At 38.1% G+C, this 14753-nt stretch overlaps 1 protein-coding gene across 5 annotated transcripts; it reads right to left on the bottom strand.

Moving 5' to 3' along the window:
- Positions 1-221: 221 nt before the first annotated feature.
- On the bottom strand, positions 222-13590 carry CCDC82 (coiled-coil domain containing 82). 5 transcript variants are annotated; one of them, XM_032678670.1, is made up of 8 exons: positions 13490-13590; positions 12388-12943; positions 11699-11936; positions 10432-10524; positions 8182-8306; positions 7171-7341; positions 1049-1234; positions 222-486 (listed from the first exon to the last, which is right to left on the bottom strand). In XM_032678670.1, exons 2-8 carry the CDS (start codon positions 12934-12936, stop codon positions 421-423), a joined length of 1428 nt encoding a protein of 475 aa, XP_032534561.1. In that variant the 5' UTR covers positions 12937-12943; positions 13490-13590; the 3' UTR covers positions 222-420. The 5 variants fall into 5 exon arrangements, with proteins under 5 accessions (XP_032534561.1, XP_032534563.1, XP_032534558.1 ...); XM_032678672.1 differs by lacking the exon at positions 13490-13590 and adding an exon at positions 13364-13482; XM_032678667.1 differs by lacking the exon at positions 13490-13590 and adding an exon at positions 13138-13217.
- Positions 13591-14753: the final 1163 nt, after the last annotated feature.

The following is a 14753-nucleotide window of genomic DNA, read 5'->3' as shown; positions in this document are numbered from 1 at the left end:
AATAAGGAAGGTAAGATGCAGTCATAAGTTCTTGTATAACATAGCCTTACCTTTCCAAACACGCTCATTTCAAAAGATCTCAGCATCTCCTACCTTTCCTACAATACAGCTCAATATACATAGGTGGAAGTTTTATTTCACAAGTAAATAGATATTGAGCTGTTATTTCTAAGAACAGAAGGAAACTTAAAATGATTTATGCAGTAAGACTGGAGGACTGATTTGGTAAACCTTTGGGTTATTATTGACACAGATGAGAAAAAAAGATACAACACATTATCAAACAGCAGTTTAAAGGCATATATGAATTTTGGTGTAGCCTAAATAGAATCTTGAAGTCCAAGAAGAGATAAAGTGCATGCAGATAAAGCAGGCCATTCAAATTTTTATAAGATGTCTTTCAAAGAGCTATATGATCACTTAATCAATTTTCTCTTCTTGAAAACTGTCTGCATCATCCATGCAATCTTCAAGATCATCGTATCTCTGCAAATGAAATAAAACCTGTATTATTTTATCAATGTTTAATAACTAGGTTATGTAAAGACTGCTTTTTCTTGTTCAACACATTACCAAACATGTCAATAACAATTTAGAAAGAATGATATCTGAAAGCTTGCTAAATGCAATTGTACTTCAAGTTGTCTTAAAATAGTTCATAAAGTGTTCCTAAATAATTCAAAGTGCTTCAGTGTAAATAAACAGAATTCTAAAATATTCTGTGCCTTATGTACGTGTTTCCAATCTTTCTAAGTTAAAGCTCGAGTTTGTTGTGTTGTTGCTTTCAAATGAAAGAGGAGTTTGCCCTCCACAGCCCAGAGATCATGCAGCTGTCAAAAAGCTTCATGTCAAAAGCTGATACAAACTCTTTGTGAGCACAGCAACGTAGCCGTGTTTGAAAGACTGGGTCAGCAGAAATGGATAAACAGTTAAGCTGAGTTGTATTATACAAGGCCAATAATTCAGAACTGATCAATTAAATCAGACATTTTATCTCAATGTACTTTTATCTCTTTCAAAAAGGATAGAGGAAATAATTTGGGCATACCTTCTGAATCCACCCACTCTCTTCCAAGTGGCTGAAAAGCCGTTCTACAGTGTCTTTGACTGGTTCATCCTCAACACCATCCAATTCGGCAACAGAGCTGCAATCCACATACAACTTGTACTTGAAGTGCTTCAAATTGTGATAAATTCTTGTACGATTTGCGCACACCAAGCCAACCTTCAAAACCTAGGCCAGAGCAAACAAATCACTCTCTCTGATAGAACTGATTAGTTTGACAATATATAGAATTGGTAAGTTAGTCTAGTATGACTCTAGTCAGTCCAGGAAATTTTTCTGAATAATGAAATAAACAGAATGATGCTACATGCATAAAATCAGTACAAAACCATGTAGTTTTCACAGCCACAGCACAACGATTTATGAGCAAGCAGGCAGCCAGCAAGTCTATGCAATGGCAGCTTATCAGTACGGTCTTCTTGCAAACACAACCATGTTTATAATTGGTGGTATCTTTCATATCTCCTGGTGGAACTTTGTTACAAAATCACTAACACTTTAGACAACCATCATATTGTGAAAGCAGAGGAAATCATTTGTTTACTTTCGCTTAATATGTAAGTACTTCCTAGGACATGAAATACCAGTTTTAACATTTTGTAGACTGATTAACTTTCAATAACAAATACGTAAGTATACAAATAGACGTATGCCTCAAAATATTTATTTAATAAATATAAGGGGGTGTGTTGAATTTCATAAAAATAAAATATGAAAAGTGAGGTTTGGTAGAATGCAGACATTAATCTGTGAGAGGTACAGCTAGGCCACAATGCTGTAGAAATCAAAGCCTCTACATCTCCCAGTTATTACCAGTCTTATTTCTAAGATTTCCATGCAGAATAGACAGAACTGTCTTATTTCACAGTCTTCTTTACAGCAGTATTTATAGGTAAACAAGTGGTAACTATGCTCGTTACTACATGGATCACAGTAAATTTGTTATAATCTATCAGCACTAAGATGAAAATACAGAGTGATACATTGGTTACAAAAATCTTTTCGCCATCCTAAATCTTCACTAAGAGTATATGAAATTGGAGATGTGGGGAGGGAAAAAGGAGTCAATTTTCACCTGCATTTAAGGACATCCTGTGTTTCACAAGAGTATGTTTTGTCCCACTTCTACAAGAACAGTAGTTCCAGTAGATACAATGGCAAATCAGAAGAGGATTCTATCCTCTCTAAGTGACCCACAGGTGCACCGATCACTACTCTAACCCAAGGAGACAAAGCCTATTAGGTAAGAAATCCATGTCTGGCTGGTTTTCGGGGGTCAGGTTTTCTACACTCAAAGCAACATAATTAATACAAACATAAAGAAATTCAGCTCCTGATACATACACGAGAAATAGATTTAATTTTTCTGAAAAAAAAAAAAACAACAAAACCAAACCTCATCAGCTTATCCTTCAAGAACAGCACTGTTTTGGACTGATGTCTTGTCACACTTTTGCAAGTAACAATCACATAAATGGCTAAAGGTCAGAGTTCTTTGCATCAGTAATGCAAGCTGCAATTGTATAATTTAACATTACACACACACATATATATATAAAAGAACCAACTGTGTTATAAATTGAAAAATGATTTTTTCTGAGCCACAACACTGATACCTTTTATTGTTGCCACTGGTAGTAATCTGAATTATCTCAAATTACAATAAGGTTAAGTTTTAATTGATGTTTACAACCTGCATTTTCAGCGAGCTTTTCCGAATGCATGACCAAATGTTTGCATCTGTGAGCAGTTCCCCAAAACACCTGACCTTAAATATCTGAATATACTTAATTTCTGAAATATATTTTTATATAAAACCAGCAGCTCAATTGATATCAGCAGACATAATATCACTAAGTCAAAATGGTTATTAACTGCACTGTTAAACATCTTGAGATAAAAAATGCCTATTACTATATTGCAATTCTCTAGTGATGATGCACACGTTGTACCTATATGCAGCTCCATTTGTACTATCCCCAAAAATGAAAAGCTAAGGCTTGTGTTTGGTGCTGCAGGTGCTTCTGATGTGCAAGACCTACCAACCAATGCTTGATTTATTCAAATTTCCAGAATTATCATTTCAAATACTGAAACAATCAAGAACTGAGCTGGGGCATTTTGTAGAGCATTTCATAACTTTCCAAGTATCCCAAGCAATGAGGTGTGGCACTTGGAACATTATGTGATGCAAAACAGGAGATACCATCCTGCATCAAACTGATGGCCTAGTTCTTTACCCTGTGACAACAGCTAGTAGGATTTTGGGACCCACTAATAATTTCCCTCCAAAAATATCTTGTGGCAATGAGTTTCATAGCTTATTTATATGCGAGGTGTAAAGTACTGCCACATTGGGGAAATGCCAAATGCAAATAGCTAAATATCATATAAATGTAACTATGCATTGTGTTTTTAAAGCAAGAATGATAGTCTAAAAATAAAGAGCTATTTCAGAATGCAGTGTTGGAAAGAATCTCAGTACTGTGCTCATTCTAATTTTTTCCTCTTGCAGTTCTCAGTCCCTCTGTCCTAATGCTTAACTTATCTACTCAAGCTGGCCCTATCAGCCAAAGATGTGTTAAATCACTTTGTATGGAATGCAGGAGCATGGCCTGACAATACACAACATGTAGTGACTAAATCCATGTCCTCTAAGCATGTTTATAAACAGAAGTAGAACATGAAAACAGAGAGAGAAAACAGTTTATAATCCAGGTGACACAAGAGCAAGGAAGTGTGGGGGATACCTCTAAATTGTTTGATTCCTCTGACCATGAAGAAATGAGAATTGGCATCTACACAGTGAACAATTACTGCAAGCCTAAGCAAAACTGGAACAGCTGTTTCTCTTCTCTTTCTATTGGCAAAGGACAATACTTCTGAGAGAAAAGGAAAGTTTTATGCAGAAAAAGGGGGTCTGTCTTTGTTCTCTCCACATCCACTTTTCTTGGGTATTTTCAAACAAATCTATAGAAGATAGTCCAACTATGTGTTTCCATTCAATCTCATCTGCCATTGCTGAACTACCTTTTCTATCAATCAATCAAGTTTGTGAAATGCCAGATTTATGAGCCTTTTTTTTCTTTTTACTTTTTCCTCCTTTCTTTTTTTCTCAACTGGCAGGACAAGTCGATCAATGCATTGTCATCAGAACTTTAAAGACAACTTGAGAACAGTACTTTTAGCAGTCTAAATTGCAGGTCACCATAAGAACACAAATGTTGCATTATAAAGACACTATAAAAAATTACTGGAAAGTGCTCAATTACTCTTTCTCCTGACTGTTTTACAGCCCCTGAGCATGCACATAGCAGACATGCCTCCAGATGCTAGTGTACGGAGGGTAAAAAAAGCTCTCATTTTCTACTCTTAAGCTAAAGAGGACAAAAATGAACTAGCAAGTTAGCTAAATATTTCAAGTTTTTTCCAAAGTGAAAAACAGTCAACACTTTATGTAGGACAACATTTGGTCAGCAGTGAGGGAATTGCTACTGTTATTTCCAACTGTTAAGTTGGAAGCTGAGAAAAGATAAAATTCTTGTGCCGGTTCCCTTATTATTTCTGGTTAGGTAAAGCACACACTTCCCATGAAAACCTGAAATTTTTTAAATTAGTGATCTACATTTAGAGGCTTGTATGTAAGGAATAATGACTGTACAACAGACTGCAGTATCAGTGCTTGGAGGACTCACTGTTTTCCTGCAATAAACAAGTGGCAAAACCTTGCTGGAAAAGCCTTGCTCTCTTGACTAGCATGCACGTACATACTTTTCCTAACAGAGTATCAGCAACTGCTGTTCAGAAAGGTCTGTAATCTAAGAAAAACTGGCACAGATATTCCTAGCTCCTGCATTACATGCAGAGCCCAAGATGATGACACGGTAATCACACTGACCCCCCTCAAATCTCTAAGTTAGAAAATCTGAAAAAATCCAAACCATATAGACTTCCACTTCAGTACGATGTACTTCCAGTCTGACAAGGGCTTCACTTCATTTTTGCAAAAGAAATCCCATTATACCTCATTATCAAATATATTGAATAAAAGACTTGTTCTGAAACTTTTTTCTTTTCAGCAAATACAGTGAGGAACTTCATCTGTATTCAAAAATTCTTTTACACTCACAAAGAAAACAAAAATACCATCTGTGCTTCCTGAAAGGGAAGAAAGGCAAAACTTGGATATCAGCTTGGTAAACTATAGTAATATTTTACTCTCGACAAATTGTGTACTTTGAGTTTCTCATAAGAGGTCATGAATTACATTACCTAAGGAGAGCATAACAATCATAACGTGTAGCTGTAAATTTGAAGGGATGATGTCTAAATATTAGAAACACCCAAGTTTTTAATAGTCAAGGTCTTCAAAAGGCTCAGCTGTGAAATAAAATTATATTATGTTATTATTAAATTACTTTAGGTGACTCCTGAAGTTATCTAAATTGACTGCCTAATGCAACATCATGTAACAACAGGAAAGATGTCTTTCACTCCAAAAATATAATTTAATCTAAAATGTTATAGTAGAGACAACTGAGTGAGAAAAAAATGCAAGTAGTTCTGATAATGCAGTAAGTCTTCTCAAAATGAGATCAGCAACTTCAAGCGTCAATGCAACTGAGATGCCAAGATACTTTGTCCTGAGTGAAAAGGTATGTGGGAAATAGCAGGTGAGCAAAAAAATCTGAAGAATGAAGCAGTAAATTCTGACTAGGTCACACTTGGACTATTAGGATGATCAGGGCACTATTTCACTCAGTGTTTGGACCTAGAGCAAACAAGAATTGTTGGAGTACACGTGGACACTCCAAATGCTAGAGGAATAGTAGGCACAGAATTAACAATTCTGACCCAATGTAGAACAAACCTTACTTGTCACAAAATAGAAAACACAATCATTCAAGGGAGATGCTTGTCCATCAAAAAGAAAGTTACTTTTACAATATTTCTGAAAGCTAATCAATGCAAGATCCCTGCCGGGAAAGTCTTAAGGGCATTATAGGCACACACAAAGGTAAAGAGCTTTCAAGTGATCTACCTTCAATGAAAAGGCATTCTGATTTTTAGAATATATGAAAATATGAGGAAAATGTAATTCTTGATTTCAAGTCTCAGACTCCTGGCATACAGACATAGGATCTCATCAAGATTTAAAAAAAAAAAAAAAAAAAATCATAGTATTTTTCTGGTACTTGGTGAAACCCAGGAATGCCAGGCACGTGCAGAGCATCAGTCATGTAATTTCTTTACCACTGTTTTCCCTTCTTTTAAGATACACATCTGCTTTAGGATTTTCAATCTTCTATTAATTGTTACTGACAAAACAAAAAGCTATTTTAGAAATAACTGAGTACTCATATTAGTACTTTGGTTAGTATGTAAATCTTCACGTGTGCTGTCAGCCTCCTTGATACAGAGTTTCATACTACTTCCTCAAGTACCACAAAAGACAAGCATGCTGAGTAGGTTGCCATGTACCTAGAGTTTCCTTCTTGCCCTGGATGGGACTCTGACTGCAGAGATTTGAAGCAGAGAAAAGAATAGAGGCAAATGTCAATTCTGACTTAAGGGAAAGAGTTATCAACAACCCTGTCATATGTCTTAGAGCTCTTTATCCTTTATCATGAAGCCCAGCTCGTGGCTGGGTACACTTATTAGCATTTACATCTGCTGCATCCAGTACTAATATTAAGTGGTAAAAGTGGGGAGGAAATATTGCACGGATCATTGTGACACAGGCAAAAACAAATACCACAGAAAAAGATGTAATTTATTTTCTTGATAAAAGTCGGATTTATTTGACAATACTTTTCATTACCTCTTTCCCAACATACAAGAAAGAGGGAAGGGGGGACAGACAGAGGGGAATGCCTCCATTCATCTTGTCAAGGTTTGTAGGAACTTCCTTCATAATTCCTAGCTAAATCCAAGACTATACTTCAAACTATAAAATGGTCCTCATATTTAAAAAATTAATAGGGTTTAAACATGGAAATACAATAGCCTAACACTTGCCTCTAGCATTATAGACAGATGTGTTGATAGGTAAGTTTCTGTAATACTACACAAAGCTTAAAAATAGAGTGCTTGTTTGAAGTTACCTGCTTGTCATTTGACATGAAGTCATCCACTTCCAAAGTTTTACTATTATAAAGCTGTCCAGAGAGCAACACTTTAAACTTACAATACCGCTTCAATTCACAGGCCTGACAATACATAGTTTTTGGATTTTTCAAGATTATGCGAACATCTGGGTAACAATCCACACGCTCCTGAAAAATAGATTTCAAATAACATTAAAGAATCTCTGTAAAATGAATGATGCCTCAAATAGAGTGCTGAGTTCTCTGTACTCACAAAAAATTAGTCCAAGAAAAATGAAAGAGATTCAAATCTGCAATCTTTCATCATTCAGTTGTGAACACAGACCTTCTCCATCATCTTCCAACACTTCACTCAGTTCACTCTAGTTCATTAATTCTTTCTTTTGGCTTCAGACCTAGAAAATGGCTTCTACATCCTGGTAGAATTTTTCTCATACCTTTTTTTTTTTTAGGGGGTAGGGGTGCAACTACATCAGTTGTTCTCCTTCAAATAAATACACTGTCTCTCTGCACTGGCCAGACCCCATTATTACAGTGATTATTAGATCACCACACCTATCACACTAATACTATTCTAGTAGTATGCATATGATGACTCTGTTCCTGTATACTGACTTCATTTTTTGTAGTAGTAGTAGAAGATTCATGAGCACACTAGTTTACCTTTTTGTGGGAGGAGGAAGAAATTTTGTTATAACATTTAGAAAGTCATAGAAAAATGCTCAAAAAGTCATCTGCTGAAGTTAGCAGGAGAAGCATTCAGATATCTGAGAAGAGATTCCATTCTGCTACCCGAATGTTTATCTGGTTATAAACACATAAAATATTTCTGATATTTATAAGCATTGAAACAAATTATGTAAGTTAAAGAACAATGAGTTTCTATTAAAAAGGATATATAACTACACCAATTGTTGTACCTTTACAGAGAATTACAGTGTTAAAAAAAAAAAGTCAGTAATGATATGATTTGGAAGCCACTTCACTGTTTAAGTAGAATCTACACACCTTGTATCGATCCTTCCAGCGACTTCTAGCGATTAAGTTCTCAAGCCGAGGCTGAATGAAGCGGTCATCCAAATAATGAAGTGAGAGCAACATATCTTGTGCATACTTCTTTTGTCTTGTTCCATCTGCTCAGTGAGAATCATTACTAATTTGCTGACCACCCTTTCTTACACAAGTTTCTTGAGATAAAAATTTGCAAGGACACAATACTTCTGCATACTAAAAACTATGAATGATTTTAATAAATTATTACTCAATATATTTGCTACTGTTACCCATAAAAGTGATCCATGCATCTTTGATAAAGGAATATATTTAATTATTTTAAAAGTGGTACATGAATAAACTCTACAATCAAAGTTAAAGTGAAAAGTTGTCATCCCAAATAAAGATCCATTGACTCAATCACATTTAAAAGAACGGAAAAGGAGGAAGGAGGGGAGAAATGTCTTGCTTTTTGTCCAATCTATTTAAGTTGTTCTTAATGCATAAGGGGGGTGGTTGCAATCCATGAAAACAAACTGCTCTGAGTTACTTCACAGCACGAATTTTGACGACTCACTTTGTCACTTATAAAGAGCACAGAGAAACTGACCTTTACACTCCACGAGCACAGTCAGATGCCTTGAGTTAGGCAGCATAAGTACTTCCAAATACTTACTCAAGCAAAATAAATAAACAAGCATGAGGATGAGCAAAACTACAACTGTTCCACTACTGTCTCCCAAATACATGCTGGACCCCATGAATTAAATAGGACTTTCATAGGTGCAGGCCAATGCATACTGTTCTGGAACTTCAGCATGTACAGATATGCAACTTAACACAGCTACCTTTTCATGTCTTCTAGCAATCATCATGGCTAGGCTTCACAAACGAAGATTTGGGAAGGGCTTTACCCACATTTGTTACAAGCATGCTGGTGGCTAAAAAGGCCAATACGAGACAGGCACGTCCGGTTGCACTTCTAGCAATACTGTTATCAAAAAAAACCCCACCAGAACTGAGAAGGACCACTGTCTGTCTAGCTTGCTATATAAAACCATTAATTGTCATAGATTTCATAATTGCAATTAACTGTTTTTCCCTATTCACTTTACACACACGCATTTACAGCATAAGCATGAAGAGGATGCTAGACCGTAAAATAACCCCTCGTAATAAAAAGCAAGTCTGAACTCTAATACTATAGTAGCTACTCTTGATTCAAGCTAATGAAGAGATTCACTTTCATTAACTCAGAAAAATCCATCTACATTACAAAAATACTTTTTTGTTATGTTCATACTAGTCAATGTTCATGTACAACCTCCAGCTCCCCCACAGAGCTCACCTACTTCCAGCACCTTGGCAGTAAGTTGCTACATTTTATAGAGTAGATACCATTTGAAATAGACGGAAACTATTACAACATTAATCTGGAAAAGTTTACTTATTACTTTTCATAAGCTTGTTTTCACTTGGTGAAACAAACCAAACCAACCACCTGAAAGAACTAGCAGTGGTAGATGAAAGACATTTTTAACTCCAAGAATATACAGCCTTTATTCTGAGGTCTGTGGTATACTTCAGTTTCTCTGTTTCCTCTTAGTTCTGATAACACCAAAACTTCCTCTCTTTGGCACTTTACTGAGTCTTCCACAATCTGACTCAGACAGTTCTCTCCTTAATCCCATCTTTACAGTGCTTTCGAAACTACATATAAGGTTGTCATTCAGCCCCACTAGGCCAAATGCCAAAAAGCACTTCCCCAGAAAGAACAAGACAAGAAGTACTGACTGCTGCTGAACTTTATTTATCTGAAAGCACGAATGTTAAAAAAAAAAGAAAGGAAAAAAATCAGATATGGAGTCATCGCCATAGCTAAAATTATTTATTACCAAATTCCTCAGAAAAAAAGCTATGGAGCACAAAAAATTTTGACAAATCAGCTGACTTTGCACTGTTTTCATTGTTTTGAAACTAATTTTGCTTTCATGCTGGAAAGGTTACTGCTCAGTAACACAGAAACACTTCCTTTCATCTCAAAAAGGCATTTTAAGCCTTCTAGGCTTAAAAGAATTAAGTCTACACGTTTTTCCAAGATTAGTCTATCCTCCCCTCTCCTGCCAAAGTTACAGAGCAGGGAAACCACATGCAGATTTCAGGACTCAGCTCTATACTCTAATCAGGAGAAACACTCCTCCCTAGAATAAATGGCTCTGTATAACTTTGAATGCACTATAATGTTATTTAGTGTGATTTACTTACCATATAATGAGCTCAGAAAAGTGTCATCAATTGCATTTATGAGGAAAGCCTTTACTATTCTTTTGAAGTGTACATAATGATCACAGCGAGGTACTGGGAAGAAAGCAGTATCATCAGAATTTACCCAAAAAAGAGAAAAAAAAAAACAGAAAAAAAAGCGCAATATTAGAAGTCCTGTAAGAAGAATTCTTTTTTTCATTATTGTGAATTTAGAATTTTAAACTTATTTAAATATGGATTTAGAACTAATTGCAAGGTACAACATCCACACCCTTAAGATTCTGCCTTTAAAGTGTATTTCTCATCCCACTGATCCTACACAATTTTAGCATCCTCAAGTCACATATGCTTTCAGCAAGAGCCCACAGAAAGAGCTACGAACACTAAAAGAAGTGAATAATTTGTTCTATGAATAGCAAGAAATAATGCAAAACAGAGAAGACCAGGCTTATGTTGCGGTTTTTTGGTTATTTTGAGGGGTTTTGTTGTTGTTGTTTTGGTTTTGTTTATTTTTTCTATCTTTCTTTCAAATACACACAGTTCTGCTAAGGTCTTCATTGGGGAAGAAATACCACAAATGCTTGTGATCACATTCACTAGCATGGACTGCTGAATCAGTACACATCTCTTTCTTAACAACAAAATATGAAAGAAAATAACTCATATAAAGGTCTGTTTCAAATGTCTCTGCTCCATCCAGAAACCGGTTCTCATAAAAGAACAACTTAAAGAGTTTTCTTGCTCTATGCAGTTTGGCCAGTCTTGACCAATGAAGTCAGAAACCCCTCTAGACCTCTTCTCCCAAGTCTCACCACCACAGAATAAAAATACATTAAAAAAAAAAAAAATCCCAAGCCCCAAACCCTCAAACTCCTGGTAAGAACAGAATTTGGACAAAATTAACATAGCTGCTCTTGGCGTTTATCACAAGACCACAGGATAGAGTTTGATGTTTTCAGGTCTCCACAGGAATGACTGTGGCATCGGCAGCCTACTTCATCCTAAATCAGACCAACTTAAAAAATTCTGTGCAATAAAGTTTCCCTTCCTTCCCCTGAAATTATATTCTCTCTTTAATTAAGATACTGAAAGACTGCAAAAGTTTACTGTGGAAATCAGACTGCTTCCACAGTAAATTGAAGCCTTTAGGAATCTGCTTTCAAAATATCATATCCTATTACTTAGCATTTGTATTTAGCCCATTAATTTTTATAACAGTACTACAAGCAAGTTATACATACAGAATTACCACTAATTTCGATCTTACACTGTGGGATGTAGTATGACAGCAACTCGCTATTTGATGTATTTAGTTGCTTTTGCTGTGGCTGATTTTCACTCTTTACGCGCTCTGTGTTGTTGTCATCATCATCATCATCATCATCTTCATCTTCCTCTACTATAAAATCTTCCATGCTGCCACTGTCAGTTTCACTACCTTCTGTTGGTGTGAGGGGCAAGTGACAAAGCGGTTCCTCTTCTATTTCTGCTTCACTATTAGAATCCTAATTAAATTTTAAAAGGTACTTCAAACAACAAGAATTTTCAGTATTTGCACTGACAAAATACTACGTATACTAGCTTTTTGACCATCTCATTACACTATTTGTTCACAATTTGTAACAATTAAGTAGGCACACATTTCCAAAAAATCATTCTGTACCAGATGACAATTACTTTCAGATTTAAATTAGCCATCTTCATGTCTATCTGTAGGAATTAACCTGAGATCTCCAAGTTACTTTAGCAGGTATTCTGCTTCCTGATAAAAAGCATCTGATAGCTTTTCAGCAGTCAATATTGTTATCTAGTTAATGTGACTATTAAAATGTGACAGAACTACTGATTTGTCATGCATTCAAAACCAAAAAATGCCACTGATTTATATCTATTAGTCTTCGCCTTTCCTCACATTAAATATTTTCTCCAATTAAATTTCAAAGATAAAACCCAGACCTCCCAATTTGCACTGCTGCAAGATCTCCGAGCTGCACTTTTTCTTGCAAGTTCTTTCAGTTTTGCAAACACTTTCTGTTTCCTACTAGTAGTAACATTCTCTGTAGGGCATGTTTTATCAGGTTGCTGTTCTTCGGAACTGTCATCCTCATCCATTATACAGCGGCGCTTAGCAAAAACTTTTCTAACCAGTATGTCACTGTCCTGACTTTCATCACTGTCATACAAGACAGAGGTGTTCGACCTCTTACGCTTCCCAGGCACAATGCACTCATCCTCCTCATCATCTGTTCCTTCTGCATTGTGGCCTTTTTCTTCCCGATCTGAAAGACTGCTCTTAATGAAAGTTTCATCGTTTTCATCTATTTCACTTTCTGATGTGGTAGGCTCCTCCTCCTCAGAGGTAGCTGAGGATTCGTCACTGCTGTCAAGTAGTATGAGTTCCCTTTTAGTACGCCTCCAATCGACCCGGGATTTGGAAGACGACAGCTCTGTTCCTGCTGCCTTATTTCTTGTTTCGTATCTTCTGACAGGTGCTTTTATCTCCATTGGGAGGCTGTGGCAACACACCAAAATACAAACCGGTAAGACAAAGCACTCATTACATTATGCCATTAAAAAAAAAAAAGTACATAAGCATACATATTTTGTTACATACATTTATGACTTGACAGTACCATTAAGAGACACGCGTGGAAACCAGGATCAAACAAAAATAAACCTGCACAGTAACTTCTGAAGGCGATACACCTTACTGAAAACATGCAGAAGAGCAGAAGCGCCCGCACCCAGCGGCGTTTCTGGATAAACTGAAGAACTCAGGTATGAAGCGCAGCTACCTGTCCCACCGTCCTCTCCCAACCCTGGAAGCCTCCAGCTCCGTTCTAGACCTGCTCTGACGGGACCGCTCACTCGGGACCAGCGCCGTCAGGGCCCACTGCGAAGCGGCCCGTGCCTACAGCTGCTGCCCCTTATCCCTGCCAGCCCCGCGGAAAGGCCTGAGGGGACCCGCGCCGAGCTGTGCCGGCCCCGCTCCACAACTCGGGACAGCCCGGGACAGCCCGGGACAGGACGGGACAGGACGGGCCGAACGCGAACGCACCCTTAGCTCGCGCGCTGCCGTTACCATGTCCCCGTGACCGCTTCCCGCCGCCCGGCCCCTCTCGGCTGCTGAGCGGAGGCTCCGCCCCCCTCCCACCGCCCCGGGCACCGCGATTGGCCACCGCCCCCTGTCACTCAGCCTGCCGCTGTGTTTACGGAAGTGCTGTCAGGCCGTGGCGGGGGTTGGTGCGCAGTGGTTGGGGAGGTAGAGGTGGCGTGTTCGAGTCTCGCCTCGGCAGGTCTCAAGCAGCAATGGCGTGGGGTGGTTTAGTTGTTTTTTTCCGGCCTAGATACATTCCTGAGGAAAATCTGTGTGGTCTTGTGAGGTACGGCACCTCCCCAGAGGGGCTGACAGGGATTACCGCTGGTCTGGTCTGAGGTGCACCCCGCCACAGCAGGTCCCTCGGCGCTGCCGGCGCTCCGCTTCTCTGCAGCCCAGGGAACAAACTCGGTGGATTAATGAGGAGCGGCTGAAGGAGTTGGGGATGTTTAGCCTGGAGAAAAGGGGGCTCATGGGGGAACCTTATCGCTCTCCACAACTACCTGAAAAGAGCTTATAGCTGGGGAGGGGGGGGGGGGGGGGGGGGCGTCGGTCTCTTCTCCGAGACAACAAGTGACAGGACGAGAGGAAATGGCCTGAAGTTGTGCTAGGGGAGGTTTAGGTTGGATCCTAGGAAGTATTTCTTCATTGCGGGGATTGTCAAGCATTAGAACAGTCTGCCCAGGGAAGTGATTGAATCACCATCCCTAGAAGTGTTCAAAAAAGCCGTGTGGATATGGTACTTGAGGGCATGGTTTAATGCTGAATATGGTGGTGGTACTGGGCTGATGGTTGGGCTTGATGATCTGAAAGGTCTTCTCCAAACTTAATGATGTCTGTTGATGCTGGATTCTGTTCAGAGCTAATATGCTTACAAATACATTTTAATAACAAGATTCATGTCTTAAATTTTCTCTGCTTTGCTTGGTCTGTGGTAGAAAACTACTACCACCTTGAAACTCATTCTGCTGACATTTTTTGTACATTTTTAGCAAGATCTTGAAATCGTTTCCATGTATTTCTTAAAAAATAGCTAGCAGCAAAACTACAATGAGAGGAAACCCTCTCATTTCTCATCTTATTTGCACAGCACTGCTATGACATTGACATGGCAAAGAGGTGTAGACAGGCATTTATATACGCGGTGGGTTGAATTCCCAACAAAATGTTTATATTGCAAGGATTATAATGATTATAATTCAAGGATTATATTGCATTAAGGGAT

This window comes from Chiroxiphia lanceolata, chromosome 2, assembly GCF_009829145.1.
Source record: "Chiroxiphia lanceolata isolate bChiLan1 chromosome 2, bChiLan1.pri, whole genome shotgun sequence".
In the NCBI taxonomy this organism is placed as follows: Eukaryota; Metazoa; Chordata; class Aves; order Passeriformes; family Pipridae; genus Chiroxiphia; species Chiroxiphia lanceolata.
Note: the sequence above shows the minus strand (reverse complement) of the source record. Positions and strands in the feature narration are given on the sequence as shown.

What these genes read in the sequence shown, in the direction of transcription:
- CCDC82 (XM_032678667.1), bottom strand. An exon ending in GCTGGAAGGATCGATACAAG is followed by an intron (nt 7,342 to 8,181) that starts GTGTGTAGATTC and finishes TCTATTTTTCAG; the next exon opens with GAGCGTGTGGATTGTTACCC. An exon ending in AGAGTGGGTGGATTCAGAAG is followed by an intron (nt 487 to 1,048) that starts GTATGCCCAAAT and finishes TTTCATTTGCAG; the next exon opens with AGATACGATGATCTTGAAGA.